The following is an 18,441-nucleotide window of genomic DNA, read 5'->3' on the forward strand; positions in this document are numbered from 1 at the left end:
GATTTCTAATTAAATCGATTGAGCATAAATTGTTGACTAATCAATGATTCGGCAGTTCAACATCGAAACCCAGCGAATCGGTAATTGAATCGGATTGGATTTCTAATTAAATCGATTGAGCATAAATTGTTGACTAATCAATGATTCGACAGTTCAACATCGGAACCCAGCTGATTTTGTCCACAAACTAGGTTTTGTGAAAAAAATTTAATTAGCTTTGCTAGGATTCGAACTTTGAACTTTTGGTATGTGTCAGAATATACTAACCACCAAGTCACTTTGTCATACATTAATAGAGTAGTTTTTTTTTTATAATATCCAAATGTTTTGTCAATTCTATTTTTTTTAAATATATCTAAAACAATTTTACTTGAAATCTTTTAATAAAAACTAATGACTCCCCAAACTCTATAAATTATAAAATGGATTTCAAAAATAACATATTACATAATTCATTTTAAAGGCAAAATTTATTTTTAATAATTTTTTGCACTTTAAATTTGTAAAAAAACTAGATAATTACACTAAACACATAAAAGATTTTACACTTGAAGTTTGATGGATTACTAAATAAATTTATATTTTATTGACTCTTATATGAATTAATTATTCTATAGCAAATTAAATTAAATGAGCATTCGCATAAATTAAATGAGCATTCACCATGACATTGTTTATTACAATTTATATCATATATCTTATATAAAAAATTATGAAATATAATATTTAAATATATTAGTGACTTGTTGGTTGAATCAGTGACTCGTTGACCTACCTTTTTGATCGTGTTTCTTTCCGGACTGATTTTAATAACTATAGAATAAATTCCTTAGATTAGCACATACTCGAGAATAAGTATTTTTTTATATAATAAATTTTATTTTACACGTATTCCTACTCCATGTTATGAGGAGAAAGATCTAAAGAGGTTAGACTGAAGTATTACCAACTCAGACGGTGCCTACTCGAGAATAAGTATCACATATCGTTTTTTTTTTTTTTTTTTTTTATTCCCATAACGAAACACGCATAACTTCCACGTATACGACATCCTCCAGCTAAACGCCACCAACTTGGATGCACCGTTTCCGAGTCCTTTACGATATAGACTACTGTCTAACAACCGCGTTGAAATAACTATGAAACATCGGTTCTGTCTCGTCCATGACTTGATAATTCTTTTCTTAAACCGGTAATAAACAAATGATTACAGTCCTGTCATTTGTCACCTGGCGGATAATAGCGGGGGCATGTTTTAATTTCGCGCTGGTTTAACAATTTTCCTATCAGTACATTGATGTCCTTTTTTTTAACCACTGCGGGGAACCAGGACTTAACTAGCAGAAGGTATTTTTTTTAAAAAATTTTGTCCTAAACTAAAAGAAATTGCACTATGTATAATTTTTATTTTATTTTTCAATTTGATGGCATCATAAGAAGCATAATTAGCTGATAATTAAGCAAAAAAGAATTGAATTTATATTTCTTAGCACTAACTATGTATACATTAATAGGTTCGAATGCATAACAATTAATCTCAATTTAAATTTTATATATGTGACATGCATTCAAACTTATTATTAATTTAGAAAATATTAAAATAAAATAGTTTACCATATGAAAAAAGTTATGTTGATCACATTAGTCGTGAATCATATCAACTTATGTTCTCTAATAAAGTCTTCATCATCTTAAAAAATAAGTCCCTGCAAAAATAATACAACAAACATTGACCGTGTAATATTATTAAATGTGATAACGTAGTATGTTTACTCCACATAGTATAACAATGCCAATGTGTCTTCTTCTTGGAGATCAAGACTTACAATCAAACTGTCTGATGCATTTATAGAACTTCAAAAGCTAAAGAAACAATTTCAGCGTTTAGATAGAATTAAAATGTAAGCATTATAAATATTTTAAACTGTTGGAATAACTTGTCGAAGCTCTAACTTGCTTCACTATATTAGTTTATTTAGACGGAATGACTTGAACAATTACGTTGCTAGAGACTATTTAGATTAAATGTAGTTACTGCTCTCTCGGCGACTATCTTGTCTTCCCAATATCAACTCTCCAATCCAAAATTGCACGATGCCCTATTGGAAATTTCATTTCCATTCACATAAAACTTCTTGTGTCATTCAAAAATTGCAAGTGTACAATTGTATAAATTGGAGATAAATATGTTTTCTTGGAACGATGGGATGCTACTTGCAAATGGCATCTAAAATATACTATGACGCAACTTTTAATAAAAGATACTTTCTTTAATTTGTAAATTGGCCTCTTTTACCTTTGAATGAGTGTCGTCGTAATCGCCTACCAAAAAACAAAAAAAAAAAAAAAAAGATGTCGTAGTCTGCAATTCCAAAATATACATATTACCTTTGAAAGTAAAAATACATCAACAAAACGTAGTGGGTGCTTCTCTTCCTACCATATCTTTTATACTAGTTTAGAGAAAAAATCCTTGCTTTTACAAAGAGGCAAGATGGTTACCCCAAATTAGGTGCTCGCGAATAGCTCGGTCAAACGCTTGACCGAGTGCGAGTCGAGCTTGTTAATATATCAAGCCGAGTTTGAGTATTAATTTGTCAAACTCGATGGCTCGTCGAGCCTTGACGAGCACAAATTAATTAATTAAAAATTATGTATTTAGTTATTACAATTTTACTCTTTTATGCTTGGAGTTGTCTAAATTACCAAAATGTTGGCTATAACTTTAAAATATTTATAGGCCATATAGTCATTTCACAAGGAAAAAAATAACTTGAGAGGTAAAAAACAAAATTGGCTTTTCTTAATTCCTTCTTCCTCCTCAATTTATGACTTCTACTTTCTAGTTTCTACAACAGTTTATGGACATTTCTTGTGACGAATTACGAATGTTCCAACTTGTTTCAATTGCTAATAGCCTGATCTAAATCAGGAAATTGGGCTTGCATCAATCTATTTTGCATGAAGAGTTATATTCTACAATTATGGAAGTGGACAAGGATCTCGAGCTCGAATACTTGACTTCAGCTCGATCATACTCACAAGAAAATCGAATCGATCTCGAGTTTTCGAGCAATTTTTCGATTTCGAGTCCGAACTCTATTTCTACTAATCGCTCGAGCTCGAGTAATATATCTCTGCTGTCGAGTTGAGCTCGAGTATAGCGATACTCGTGCTCGATTCGACTCGATTACAGTCCTACTCCAGATTCACAACAGCAAACATTATCTTGTTTAATTAAGAAAAACTATAATGTGGTTCATTCATCAGAGAAGTGATGAATCGTAATTGACGATGGCCGGGATTATTGAAATTGAGCTTTCGTTCAAGCATTGATTGTGAAACGAGGAGCCCTTGGCGTCGTAAAATCCAAGCGTAGGAGAAGAATGAAAGCAGGGGTACTATTGAGTCAAGTCAAGTTGGAGTAATACCATACTCGAGTTCGAACTTGACGGGTATGAGTGTTAGTTGAGTTTGATAGAGTCAAGGGGTTTAAATTTGAGCTCGATTCGAGAAAGTTGCAAAAGTATTTGAGCTTAACTCAATAAGGTTCGCAAACAATGACGAACTTTATTGAGTTCAAACACTAAATTTGAACAATGTCAAGCTTGTATTTGTTATCTCATGCATATGTGTATTTATTTAATGCAATTGTCAGTATAATTTGTTGAACTTTCGAGTACCTATGTTTAAACTCAAAATCGACTTGATAGTACTTTTAAGTAGCTCGATCTCGAGCAAAATGAGCTCAAATCGAGCCATTGATCAAGTAGTTTACGAGCTCGGGTCGAGCCACCCGATCCTACATCACCGAAAGCGCCGAGGGACTCGCAAGAGCATAAACATTAGGACGTGTCAAACACTAGTGTTTAGCAGCTGTGTTGGGGGTCTAAGGAATCAGAATAAAGCACGGTGCAGATGTACGTCAGTTGCCATGGGTTGCTCCTAATCACGTTCTGTATATTAACGTCACAAATTCCACGAATAGATTTGTTAAAATTCACTCAGAAACAATAAATCACAACCACGAACTAAAACAAAAAAAATTAATCAATTTGGATCTTGTTGAGGCATTACAACAAACAAGAGAATAATTATTAAGTTTCCTATCAAAAAATGTAATTAACACGTAGGAGACCTACATAAATAGTAATTGAGTGTTATAATTCTATCACTCCCTCCTCCTATTTTGATAGGTTTAGTTTTTTTTTTTCATATTATTTAAAAAAAGCTAGTTAGTTTTGTTGGAAGAATAAATCTAGTTAACTATCTTCCTAAAATACCCTTATATCAAATGGAGTATGATTAATTAGTTTTATATTAAATAATTTAAGTTATAATAAAAAATAATCTATATTAAATAAGATAAGGGCATTTGAGAGGTGTTATAAATTAACTATATTTTTCAGTTGAAAAATATACTATAATTTGAAATCGATGAAAAAGGAAAATAAACGTATCAAAATGAGACTGGGAGTTTTAAATTATATAAATAAATAATAATAAAATGTAACTTATTCAAATAATGCTACCATTGAACAAAGAAGCGGTTGCCGAAAACCGTCTGTGATGCCAGATGAACGCGAGTATCAGTAAAAACATGCAGCAGTAAAAACTAAAAAGACGTATACTGGCACTAATACTACTGTAAGAAAAGAGCGGCAGGGAAGTGCGACTCGGCTACTAGCATCCTACTCGGAGTTAATAATGCAGGCTAGGTGAATGGGGCAGAGAGAGAGAGAGAGAGAGATCAGAGATGAGATGTCGCACAATTGCAGACTACTCCATCCATCCATACAGATTTGATTCCAGAGAGAGCCTTGGCATTAGATACTTTTGTCGGGAGTCGGAAACAGTGACGTGTTTCCATTACCAGCCCCTCGCTTCCCCGCCCCACCTTCTTCCTTTGCTCCTTTGCCCATTGTCCGAATTACCATTTGCTTGCTTGGTTTCCCCCCTCAGGGCCTCGTGCGCACGTTACCCCACACTCACTTCCTGCAGTCCCCCCATTTCTTGCATTCTTTTTCTTTTTTCCATTTCGAGATAGAGATGGAGATAGGGATTTGACCGATTTGTCTCCAGCGAGAGTGCGAGCGTCTGTGGTGCGCTCGCGCGCGGTACTCCTGACTCCTGCCGCAGCCTTTTACCAAATACCAAGAGGTGACTTAGGACCATGGGTTTTAAGTCGCAACGGATCTTCTGTCCCACACCCTATGCCACTCTCTGTCTCATTTTTTATTATATTATTATTTTTCATTCATAAACATCATGTTTTAATTCTTTTTTATTTTTTAAGTACGCTGCTCTTCTCCCACTCTTCTCCAACCAAAGAAAACCCAATCATATTATGCCACCTGTCTCCCGGAAAGACTGACGTTGACGTGTCTGGTCAAACCTTCGTTCCGGTTTGAAAATTCCTTCTAACCTCCAAATTATTTGGATAATAATATATAATAATAACAGGAGCCCTTGCTTTAGAAAACAGAGGGGAAAGGAAGAAAGGAAGGGGGATTTAAATGTTTCTTGAACCTTTTTTGCTAAAGAAGAAATGCATTTATTATTTTTATTTTTTGGTTCGAGATGACTCCAAATCCAACCATTGGACTCTAAGCGCTCCTTAAGTGGCTGTGTCCTCCAATCAATTCAATTCTACCTAAGTCCTTTTCCCAAAAAAATAAAATAAAATAAAAAGGACCAATAAGGTAAAAGACTATCTGAGTGATGAACTGGTGAATTATTTACTCTTCTTAGTGCTGGACTACAGTGTCAAGTTTTGTGATAGGCTAGTGAGTTGTTAACTTTTTCGCGTTAGATCAAAGGAACATTTTTTTGTGGTTCGGTTGGAGTAATGCATATGCACTCACTACCTATCAATTTTTGACAATCATATAGTTTGTATATCATTTCATTTGTAAATTTTTTTTTGCATGCATCATGTATATTAATTTTTAAATATTTTTTTTATTTTTAAACACTTTTTTGTCTTAAATATATCATATAATAAAAAGTACTATAGTGTTGTTTCAAATAATCTCCTTTCTCGCATATAGAATTGATGTCATTTTCTATTTTTCATCTTAATCTAGATGTCGTGAAAATAATCTACTCGGAAAGAAGCTACATATCATCACTCAATCGAAAAGCAACCGTATTTAATGAAACTCGATTGTTTATTCACAAATTTCCGGTGTTGTGTATAGCTTTTCGACGCTCGTAATTAAGATTTTTTTTTTTTAGTATTTATTAGCATTAATTTTGACATCAAATGCTTTTATCTCCTGTCCAAACACACTTATTATTATCGTTGTGTGTGTTAAGTTAGAACGCTATAACTTAAGTGCACTTTGTTAAAATTAGAAGGTAAGATTTATGTCCTTAATTAAAACTAATACCCATCAATTAAAAAAATATTGAAAACAAGGTCAAACTTTAGATGTCTTGTATGTGTGTGTCTATATATATATACACATCGAGGTGATCATGAGGTTCCGAAGAGAATATAAATTGCAATCCACATCCACATTATCTTTATACAATGCCATCAAATAAATGGGATAATATTGGAAACCTCAATTGAGATTTCTCTTAATATCATTTAGTACTTTTAAAATTTTAAAAATATCATTTATTTCTCTTACTTTTGTTACACTAATATTTAAAAACCCTAAACTACCCCATTTACTTGCTAAATAAAAATATTCCTAAACCACTTTGTTTAATTCAAGAAAGCTATCACTTAAAAAATAATCTCTAGTAGTACTACCACATCACAATGCTATAACCCATAAAAATATAAATATGAAAAATAAAAAGATATTTGTAAAGAAGTATACTTGTACTAATTTAACTCTATATGCTCAAAATCAAATTCTTATAAACATTATATTTTTTCCAACTTCTTCTGAACCAATGTCCAAACATTTAAATTGTACCAATAATTATAATAATCAACTCAAAATAAGCAAATAAATCATATCTTACTCTATCACAATCATAAAAATAAAAAAAAAACAAAATTCAAATTATTATAATTTATCAATAATATATTGCATAGTCATCCAAAAAATGAGTAGGAGAGAATGTTGGAAAAAAAAAGAGAAAAGAAAGTGACTTTTATTTATGTTTTTAATTTTGAGATCTATTTATTGGATATGTGAATTATGTATCAAATAAGGGTTAATATAGACTTTTTACAATTTCGAGAGTAGATAAGTGATGTTTTTAAAATTTTAGGAGTGTCAAGTAATATTAGGAGAAACCTCAAATGAGATTTTTGATATTATTTTGAATTGTGGTTTTTCACAATTTTTTTTTACATTTTCTTTGTAAACACAATAAATTTTTTTAATAATTCGTAAACACATTTTTTAATCAACTTTTTACCTCACATACATTAAATCTCTATATTATATTTTTTTCTAAAAAAACTCTTAAAAATAAGAATCCAAAAATAACATAACAATTGAGTGAAATCCCAAATTTTCAACTGACAAAGTGGCCCTTATTTGGAACCTTAGTTTTTAGGCAAGTTTGTATAATATTAGTTTTTTAACAACTTTTACTACAGAAACCCCAAAAACTAATCAAAGTTTTTAACCTACACACTTTAAAATATTCAAAATACAAAAAAAAAAAAAGAAAATTCCCTTCCTCTTTTCTTCTTCTTCCTTCCCCACCCCAACCCACCACCACCTCTGTCGCCAGCCACCACCTCCGCCGCTGGTTCCGGCGCCGATTACCTCTTCCGGTGCCATTCTTTTTTTTTTCCCCTTTCTTCCTCTTCCCCTCTTCCTCCATTGCCATCCTCCCCCTTTGCCCGATTTTGATCCTCTCTTTTTTTTTCTCCCTCTCCCTCTCCCCCACCATTCTTCTCGGGCTCCAACCCGGCCCTACCATAGCCCAACCTTATCTTTTCCACCTTCATATTTCACAACAGGTAGGAGTCAAGTCAAGCCACGCCCCTTTTAGGTGCCGGTCTTCTTTTGCAGAGGCGGGCGAAGGAGGGAGTGGCGGGCAAGAGAGGGGGAGAGAAAAAAAGCAAAAAAAAAAAAAAAGAAAGAAAGTTGCTGCTTCTGCTGGCAGTTTGGGGAGATGGAACGGGGGAAGGGAAAGGGGAAGAGAGAAGAAGCAGGAAGGGAGGAAGGAAAAGAAAAAAGAAAGAAAAAAAAAGAAAAAGAAAAAAATAAAAGAAAAAGAAAAAAAAGTTTTTTCATCTCATAAAAATTTTTTTATAATTTTTACAGCGATCTACAGTAAAATTTTATACAAATACTTAAAAAACTAACCTTCCAAACGGGACAGTGATAATTCGGTAATATTCCGGGGTGGTGCAAATCTCTATTTTACGGTCAAAGAGCCTGCGTTAGAACTGAGCGCAGGGAATTGGAACTTGAGCCCTCGTCAAACTTGACGGTCCAACAAACCGTTTATTGCGGAGGGGACAGCGAGAAAACCACTCACTGCAAAACCGCCAAAAAAGGGCGTGGTGCGGTGGGGTGGGGATAGAGTATTTAAGATAGTATTAGAGAGGAGGCCGGAAACGGGTAGTATATTGTACAACAGAGTGATATTTGTCAAGCTACTTATACGAGTCCCAATACGGTATTCAGCCGCTTAACGCACCAGCGTCACTCTCTGCAAACACGTACAACCACGGGGCAGAACGGGAGCAAGGCAGCAGAAGAAGCTAACCCCCTCAAGCATCATCAGATCAGATAGACCGACCCAGATAGACACCAAACCTTTACTAGTACTTCTAGTACTACCAGTACCACATTATTAGTCATAACAGCTAAGGAAAGCTTAGGAAAGGGAAAGGTAACCTCAGTACCAAAAACCTAAGCCTAACGTACGTGCCAACTGAGGTGCTCCTAATTCCTAAGACTCTTCCCTTCTTTCTTCCTTTCTTTCTCTCTTTCTGCTCTTCTTCAGAACAACTCAGAATTCAGAAGCAAAAGTTGCTAGCACTCAGTACCATGTACACACGCAAACACCATATACTACTGATTAGTTCAGTACTTATACTGTTAATCTATTCTAGGTGCGTGGTTTCTTTCAACTTTTTAAACTGTAGCTTAATGCAAAGTGTTTGACACTTTCACAGTCTATTGTTGAGCTGCCGGTGGAGGCAACAAATTCCTCTTTTGTTTAGATCTCCGCTTGCGTTCTTGAGTTTTTGGCAGCTGGGCTTTGTGGGTATTTTGTGAGAAGCTACGGCAGATCTGGGTTTTCCTATTGGAATTGAGAGTTGAGGTTAAGATATTGTTGGATAGGGTTTATCCTAGAAAGAGAAGCAAAGAAAGAGAGGTATTGAGTGCGGGTGAGAACTGGGAATTGAGGAAGAAGGCAAAAGAGTATTGGGTAGCTGGTTTTGTGGTTGGTTGGGGCCGGGTGATTTTCCGTTTTTGGGTACAAGAAGTTTGGTCCAACATACGCTTTTGGAGTTTCTCTGTTGGATTTAGGGGTGTATTTATTAGATCTCGTATTTGCACATCCAAAAAAAAAAAAAGCAAGGCAAAGAAGAAACCATTTGCTATTTGCTATTTTTCATTTCCACTAGTAGACCGATGTAACGGATGCGGCCAATCCAAAAAGCAATTTTGGCTGTTTGTTTGTTAATACATTGTGGAAGAGAACAAGAAGGTCAAGCAAGTGTTAGCAGCTAGCTTAGCTCAGTTCCGTTTCTTGATAAAGAAAAAAGCGTTATCTTGGGCTCCGACCGCATTCTTGACTAGTTAGAAAATCTTTCTCCCTGAAGAACGAAGCATGGCGAACAGGTGGTGGGCTGGAAACGTGGCTATGAATCCGTTAGTATCACCATCGACTCCATCTCCTTCTCTTCACCTAAGAAACAGTGCTACTGCAGAAGATGAGAATGCTGCTGGGCTAAACAGGCTTGGACAGCAAAGGAGAGACCAAGACTTCTTGGATAACACTACAACAACCACCACCACCACCACCAATACCACTGCCACTAACAGCAGCGGAAGCAACAATAACCCCAACCCTAACCCAACCTCCCAAAACCCTGATGAAGAAGATAGCCGGGAAAATGAGCCCGAAGCTGAGGAAAATCCCGGAGCACTTGAAATCTCTGAGCCGGGTAGCGGCGGTGGAAGTTCTGGAAGGCGACCTAGAGGCAGACCACCCGGCTCGAAAAACAAGCCAAAGCCGCCCATTGTGATAACAAAAGAAAGTCCTAATGCTCTCCGAAGTCATGTGTTGGAAATAAGCAGTGGGAATGATGTTGCTGAGTGCATTGCTGCCTTTGCCCAACGGCGCCATCGGGGCGTCTCGGTTTTGAGTGGAAGTGGTATTGTGACGAATGTGACTCTGCGGCAACCGGCTGCACCTGGTGGGGTGATAACCCTTCACGGGAGATTCGAGATATTGTCTTTATCAGGTGCATTCTTGCCTGCTCCTTCCCCTCCTGGAGCTACTGGTTTGACAGTGTACTTAGCGGGCGGTCAAGGGCAAGTTGTTGGTGGAACAGTTGTTGGTCCCTTGATGGCATCTGGGCCGGTAATGGTTATAGCTGCAACGTTTACAAATGCAACTTATGAGAGGTTACCTCTGGAGGAGGAACCAGCCGGTGAAGGGATTCAATTGCAGGCAGCATCAGGAGTTAATACTGGAACTATCACTGGTGCTTCTTCAGCTTCTCAATCTCATGGTATGGCTGATCCTGCATCCTCTATGCCTTTATTCAATCTACCACCTAATATGCTTCCCAATGGCCAAATGGGTCACGAGGTCTTTTGGACTCCTCCTCCTCGCCCCCCACCATCTTATTAAGGTCAAATGAAAAGTGGTAGATGAACTATACTTACTAGTCACTTGTTTGTTCTCGAGCTCTAGGTCTCGTAAACTTAGGAAGTAGTAGCAAGGTTAGTTTTTACTTGACCCTTTTGTATTCCTTGTGAATCGCATTTTCCAATTGGATATTTAGGTTGATGGATGCTTTTGTATTTAATGAATGTAACTTTTGTTTTTATAAGTTCCATTCTCTTCTTTGAGCAATAACTATTTAATTCATCTTTTCCTTTAGTGAATGGCTTATTCAGGGGTTAGACAGGTGGTGGAGATGCTGGCATAGAAATGTTGTCCATGAAATATGGTAACGTAAGTATGTTACTAATCTTTCACAAGTACTTCGAAGAAGTACTACTCTTCTTTAATTCGAATCTTTTAATAAAAACAATGATTTCTTCAATAAAATAGCTGGTGTAGTTGAATGCTTGATAACTTTATTGTAACTTTACTGTGTTTGTCACCGTGTGTGTGTGTGTGAGAGAGAGATGGTTTAGTTCATCTGCATTCTTCATGAATCTGTCATTTCTCAACTCAATTGGCTGGAAAAGGTGGTTCCTTTTAGGTTGCATGCTTTAACATAATTGAGCTTAGGATTGATCTTAATTTTATTTTTTTTTTTCTGCCAACTTGGTTCAGAAATTTTGTTTGATTTCATCTCTACCGTCTCCAAATTGAGCATCACTAAATGGGAAAATTTTAGGACCTGTTAACTATTCCAAGCAATTAACTCATGTTCATGTACCATGTTTATCAAGGATGATATTAAGAAACAAATGTTGGAGTATTGTGTTTGACAATTTTCTTTGATATGTCAAAAACCTCATAAACAAGTTTGTCTAGTTAGTGTGTGAGTTAATTTGCCAGTGCTATTGAGTGTGTTTGTGCACTCGTTTAGAATGGGTGGTTTCTCAATTACAATCAATTAGCCCTATAATTATGTGCGTTTATTACATGAAATATGGTTGGCTACAAGTGTTCATTAATTGTGTGCATGGGTTTCTCTTTTAATTTTTTTGTTGTTGTGAGTGTTGGGGGGGGGGGTGTTGAGGGGGGAGTGGAGTAAATTAGGTTAAAATGTTCCTTTATTTGTTCTCACACAGCAAACAATCTAATAGTGTAATAGTTCTTATACATCATCTTGCCATTTCTTCTTTTTTCCATTTTTAGGTAAGCAACCACAATTGCAATTCAGACGCTTTATACACGTCCGTCTAGCTTTAACCTAGTGCAGATTATATGTCTACTTGTTCTTGGTTTTCCATTAACTTTCGAAAACAAAAACTTAGACCATCAAATGATAAAATTCCATATAATACGAATCCACTTTGGCAAAAGGGGTAAAAAAAAAAAAGGAGTTAAGCTTGGCTAATTAGTATTAGCAATTAAAGTGTTGGGTGCAAAGAATAGGAAACATTTTGATTTTGCTGCAGTAGTGGAATATGTCTATGTAATCCGCTTAGTAGTAGGATCAAGGTTGTCTTCTCTTGCATAAACTCAAAGTCTATGCTTCCATTGAGCTAGCAATTGCTGACTTGAGGTTGAAAATGATTGTTGTATGCTTGGTGCAAAAGATGGGGAGGAGGACTTCTTTCCTAGTGTTCTTCCTAATCATATGGTTCACCTATGTTGAACTCAGTGCTGGCTTATGGATCTCATATATCCTAATGAAGCACCAACATTCTTAAACCTGAAGCGTAACTTTCCCAATGTTGTTAACATTGACTCTCAACTTGATAAATACTTGCTTGACACCTATAGTGCTAAGTGTCTAGTATCTCTTGTCTAATAAATTTCATAATTCACCATGTGATTTAATATCACAATGTACTCTTCTTTGTATAGGGAGAAAATCATAACATATTCAACTAAAATATAACTCATTTCAGATAAAAGTCAATTATTCACGGACATGAACTTTAGGTACTATTTTTTTCTTGCAAAGTTTATACATCAATGCTGCAGCATACTTGTTGGCATGAACAGACAGTTTTCTTTGTTTGTGTGTACTCTGTTGAATAGGAGATGCGTGAAGGAGGGCGTACTATGCAGGTTGCACATTACATATATGTATGTGTTTGAATATATGTGCACGCACTCACCAGCATATGCACGTCTTAGAGTACATTCTGAGCATGTTTAGTGTATTAGCAAACCCCTTATCCACAAATACATAATTCTTGGACCCTTCTTTATATGTTTGTGTCTGGGCAGCAAATAAGTTTGAAAGAGGTCACGTTCTTAGCAACATTTCGTCCTATCTAGGTTGCAATATATCATTGGTTGCTGTGTCCTCCTATTTCATTGAGTTTCCTCCCATCTTAATAGTGATAGCATGTGTTCATTCTTGACGTCATGACTACTAATAGTGATAGCATGTGTTCATTCTTGACGTCATGACTACTGCTACAAACGAATCAAGTTCACAAGGCGGCTCGGTTAAAGCGACTTGAGCTTAGTCAACATTGAGTTCAAGTCAAATTCGAGTCGACCAAGTCATCGAACTCGAGCCAAGCATAGAGAAACTTAGCTTGTCGACTCGTGAGCTGGCTCGAATACACATATATTATTTTAATAGTGAAATTACATGTATATCTTTAATATTTTATTATTTATTAAGAAAAATGATTATTTTATTCATTTTTAAAAATAATAATTTTTTTTTATTTTTTAAAACTTGAGCAGGCTCGAACTTGAGCTTAACTAGACTTGAATTTAAGGTCAAACTCGAGTTTTACATTGAAAGGTCATCAATTTGAGTTCGATCTTTGTAAATTTGAGTCGAACTTGATTCAATTGGATTAAAACTTGACTCATTTACAACCCTAATCATGATGCTTCTTTTCTAATAATACTTTAAAGGAGACATATATATATTTTTGTCAATACGATAGATTATCCTACACTAGGGGGGAGGGGGAGGATCTAAAGAGGTCTCAGGGTAATCCGGAGGGGAGTGAACCACCATTGGATCAGACGGGTGCACTATGCACCCGCCTGGATTTTTTGAGCAAAGCCACTTTAATGTGTCAAATTGGTGGGAGACCCACCCCACCAAGTTTTAATGCATTAGTGGTAGTCATTAGCCCAAAGGAGACATATTATTCAATTCACGTGATTTATGCCCGTACCAAGACCCCAAAAAGGAGAAAAGGAAAAAAAAAACTTGATAGAGAGGAGTCACAACCATCATCTGTATAGGTTCACAGAAAGTGTGGTAATTACTATCCATGCCACATAGAAGTATAGACAGGGAAATTTTTTAGCTATGTATAAAATATTTTTGTCTTAGCAGTTTTTTATGTCCTCCAGCCCTCTAGTGTAGCAGATAAAGTACCAAAGTGACCAGATTTAGATATACGTTCTCTTATGGCTTTATGCAAACAAAGAACCAATACTTCAGATTACTTGGAAACTTTTGGCTTATAAGGTGAGCAAAATGGTGGCTCTTTACAAGTAATCAGCGCTAATGACACTTTACAAGTAATCAGCCCTAGTTAATGCTCTAGAAAACCTTTTGAAGGTTAAAATTCCAGAATTATTTTTATTTTTATTTTTTATTTTTTGTGTGTTTGTCTGGGGGTGGTCAAATATTGTGCCTTGTGCAAATAAATTTTGTGATCAACTTGCATGTTCTTTGATTTGATATAGTCTAAAGTACAAAGCAAAGCTGCTTGGAGTTTGGATCGGGAAACTTGTGTTTACAGCTTGTACGCATGGATGCTATTCGGGGGCATGGTATTAAGATTCCTCTGTTGGTATTTAGCGGCATATAAAAACTATCTAATAGTTGGTTATCCATGTAAATTTTCTTTAAGAAAGTGTAAGTTATGCACTTTGTTGTAAGTTGAAAAGATTGCTAGCTGATCGATTTTATTCTTTGATTCTCTTTATTCATCGATGATTCTCCTTATTCCTCTAAAATGACTGGGAACTTCTGATTCTGAGTATGTATTACATTTTGTCTAGAGTTAATAAGATGAGACTTGAAAGAAAAAGAGAAAGAAAAGGAAAAAGAGAAGATTAAAGAGACAGCTTGTTTTCTCTTAGAATGCATGCTAGATTCTCTTCAGCTTATTGTTTACCTTATCTTTTCCGCAGGATTTACTTTGAGGGAAAACTCGAATTGGCATGAGCATTCTATCTTTGAATTTCTCCTACTGTTTCATCCATAATTTGTTTAGGCTGAACACTGATTTTTCTGTGTCCGTGAAACTGTTGCTGCTGTGAACTTCTCAGAACGTCATTAAAATATCTGAATCAATTAGCAGAACATAAAAATATGAAGTGGGATATCAGCAGCAAGATAGATTTTTTAGTTAATCTTGATTGAGTTTCCTGTTTCAGAACTGCTGAGAACCGTGGTCTGCGACTCAATTTTCCAGGCAAGCTTAGATGTGTCTGTTGGAATATGCTTATATTCCTTTTTCCTAGTGTTAAAAGAAGAAAATGTATTCACACATTTCAGGCTTATATACTTCAGGTGCTCTATGACCTTTTCTTTTCTTCACGGGGTGTTGCATGTTTTGTAGGGACAGTAATTTGTAAGCTGCTATAAAATGATTTTGCTTGTGCATTGTATCCATAAGTTTTGTTATTCAGTGTCACCAACTGCGTTGCATCATCAAGTCTAGGGTTTTCTTGATCTAATTCTTGTTGGTAAACATTTCATTTTCATAATCTCTAATGGCCATGATTTCAAGATGTTAGCTAGTGGTTAAATGTCTGCATGGACCCATTAACATGTTGTCATATGTGTGATCTAACCAGTTTAGGATCCATGCTGGGTTGCATGCTTGTAGAATTCACACTTTCCCTTGTCGGAGGTTTATGCTGCCGGACTGGATCGGTTAACCCCTACTTTGACAAATATTTTAGATCATTTTTGTAGGTTGAACAACATTGTAGGGCACAGCGTATGATTCCATTCGGGGACCAGGCTCTTTGTCCGTGTGCGCTGGCTTAACATGAATTGCTAGCTCCGAAGACCGCACCAAAGAAAAGGAAAATGGCGACAGTCATCATTTGCAGATGCAATTTCTCTGTGGCGTAAGCACCAAAGATGTCGTAATTAGTCGTGGATAGTTTCTTGAAAGGGAGAGATAGAATGCCAAGACGCTAGATGCGTGTTCTTGGTTTGGTACCTTTGTTTCTAGCCACGGTAGATGAGAGGTGGTTGTGGATTCTCTATGTCCTCCGTCTTCTCTATTCTGACCTAACAATAGGTCAAATGTTGAATTAGGCTCAATATCCCTATCTACCATTTGAAATCGGTGATTGTATTGGTGCAAATTAGCTCAACTCCACGTCAGTTATGAAGACTTTGTCATCGGTGATGGTCGGCTATTGGCTATTATCTCCAGCAGCCATTGCAGTGGCTCAAGATAACGTTGCTGTCACCGTGGTTATAGAACTATGGTCATGGGGAGCCATTTGCGTGATCGAAGAAGCCATTTCAATTATTTGTCGCTGAAAATCTCAACAGTTTTCCTTTCTTCCAATTGCCAGGACAGAGCAGAGCGTAAGCAAGATGATTTGGTTAAAGGTCCTTAAACATTTGTTTGGATGGTAGATTATTTGTAAAATTTTATTTATTTCATCATTAATATATTTTGTGATCACATTTTTGTCTCATGTATATCACATTAAAAAAGTGTTATTGTATTTATTTTTTTAATATATTATCCCAAATAATCTACCATAAAGAAATCGCCAACTTCCCTGGCCCCCCTCCCCTTTTTTTTTAAACATATAGTTGAAATTTATTGTTTGGTTTTATATCTAAAATAAAATGGTCAAAATTGTTAGCTTGGGAAAAGGCAAAAGGGTGGATCGAGATTATAAAAAATGATGGAATTAGGTAAAGGTAAAAATCACCTTAGTTTTCTTGTCGAAAACAACTAATCACTCCCTTTGCAACCTTTTGGGCTTCGGACATCAAAAAATGGTAAGCTATGTAATTGTCCTTCTTTCCCACCACTCCATCACCAAATTTTGGAAATATTTTTAGCAAGCAACCATTCATTGGACTTTGACCGAAATCCTAACCCAAAAATTTGGGACTATACAAAGCAAACAACAGGGATCTAAAGGCGTGTTCTTGACAACACAATCTATTCTACCCTTCTCCTTGCCCTCTTTTATCACGAGTGCTTTAGAGTCCTTTGCCTTAAATGCTACAGATTTGACCATAACTGGCCCCCAATTGAGAATTTATTCACCATCAAAAACTTGAAAGCAACATTGAAGAGAAATTTGCCATGGAATATAGATCTTTTCACAAGTAGAAATCAAAATCATAATAGGATGATGACATATCCAAAGGGGTGGTGTGATCGTGTGTGGCAAAATTTTGTGTACAAAGATTCTAGATTCTTGAATTATATAATTCATGAGAGTTTCCATATAAAATGCATATACGTTGATGATTGAGGTTCACCCGGGAGAGTCATAGTAGGACTATAGGCCGTACTGTTAGGCCCAAAATTGTGTCGTGGTAGGAGGAGGGCTCTACTATTTAATTTAACGTGACATGGGGCGTCAGTTTAAGGTGCTGCAATACTCTGGCCATAGGCATTGCTCATATATAGATTGCGTAAATTCCTGAAAGAGTGGCTCCGATAAGTTCGAGTTGGAAGAAGAGAGCTGGGAAATAGCATCCTCCCATCCATTTCCCGGAGGGAACTGTACCATCATTTGGCTGTCATCACAAGCTTTAACTTCTGTGTATGTAATTGGGTCCAGTTCCATCTGTTGTTGATTTATGAAATTCGCTAGATTCATGTACTGATCACACCCAAAGGCTATCTCAGGATTTGAGTAGTCTGCGACATTATAGCTTTCACAGCTAGACGTGACATCCACTGCTAGACTAGCCATTTGAGTCTCAATCATTTCGATCTCCTCTTTCAGGCAGGCCACCTGAATGATGTAAAATCTTATTAATTTAGGTATCCATCCATAAAGAGGTATAATCTATTGGCCTCTATTAATCAGTACGAGTTAAAAAATGAATGTGCATAAAAAGTACAACAACCTGCTGTTCGAGCGCAAAGATGTGAGCAACACAACCATATATGGGATCCTGCATTCTGGCCAGGGCTTCATAGGATATGGTTATAGCAGCTTCAGCGCGGTTTTGAACTGGAAGATTTAGCAATAACTTGGAGACGTTGCTAGCTCCAAACACCCTATGCACTGCTTCAAAATGACTAGCTGCTTGTTCGTAACCGAAATAAGGAGCAAACACACATTCTATTGTGCACCTTCTTCTCAAGAACTTGCATGCTCCACAAGAAGAGCCCATTCCCGTCATTGTCGTAAGCTTTTCTATCTGTATTTTTCTTTTTCTTTTTTCAGCTTTCAAATGGTTTTGATTAACTCGATGCAGGGGTGAGCTGAAAGCTTTATAATCACAGCCCAATAGGGTTATACACGTTTGTTTGATTATGGCTAAGAGACATTCCAGACTTTACCTGAAAAGTAATTTCTTTTAGGTCTCCTTTGTGGGCAGCATTTTCATTCGCAAAATGGGTAAACTTTCCTGATCTGTGTCTTTAATTAAAGTGGCTTATCCAGTTAATCTCGAAGAATTTGACAGTGTGATGCCATATTTATATGTTTAACCTCTGT

At 36.2% G+C, this 18,441-nt stretch overlaps 2 protein-coding genes across 6 annotated transcripts; one reads left to right on the forward strand and one right to left on the reverse strand.

The window, feature by feature from the left end:
* Positions 1 to 8,370: 8,370 nt before the first annotated feature.
* Positions 8,371 to 16,443, forward strand: LOC113725439 (AT-hook motif nuclear-localized protein 15). Of its 5 annotated transcripts, none has more exons than XR_011838847.1 (3): positions 8,371 to 10,672; positions 11,048 to 11,125; positions 15,701 to 16,443. XR_011838847.1 is itself a non-coding variant. In XM_072073901.1 (2 exons), the coding sequence occupies exons 1-2, from the start codon at positions 9,766 to 9,768 to the stop codon at positions 11,068 to 11,070; spliced, it is 930 nt and encodes a 309-aa protein (XP_071930002.1). In that variant the 5' UTR covers positions 8,371 to 9,765; the 3' UTR covers positions 11,071 to 16,443. The 5 variants fall into 5 exon arrangements, 3 of the variants coding, with proteins under 3 accessions (XP_071930002.1, XP_027104387.1, XP_027104385.1); XR_003457338.2 differs by having other exon boundaries at positions 11,048 to 11,121; XM_072073901.1 differs by having other exon boundaries at positions 11,048 to 16,443.
* Positions 16,444 to 17,029: 586 nt separating this feature from the next.
* Positions 17,030 to 18,157, reverse strand: LOC113721393 (LOB domain-containing protein 33-like). The gene is made up of 2 exons (XM_027245546.2): positions 17,846 to 18,157; positions 17,030 to 17,730 (listed from the first exon to the last, which is right to left on the reverse strand). Exons 1-2 carry the CDS (start codon positions 18,122 to 18,124, stop codon positions 17,350 to 17,352), a joined length of 660 nt encoding a protein of 219 aa, XP_027101347.1. The 5' UTR covers positions 18,125 to 18,157; the 3' UTR covers positions 17,030 to 17,349.
* Positions 18,158 to 18,441: the final 284 nt, after the last annotated feature.

This window comes from Coffea arabica, chromosome 2c, assembly GCF_036785885.1.
Source record: "Coffea arabica cultivar ET-39 chromosome 2c, Coffea Arabica ET-39 HiFi, whole genome shotgun sequence".
Lineage (NCBI taxonomy): Eukaryota > Viridiplantae > Streptophyta > Magnoliopsida > Gentianales > Rubiaceae > Coffea > Coffea arabica.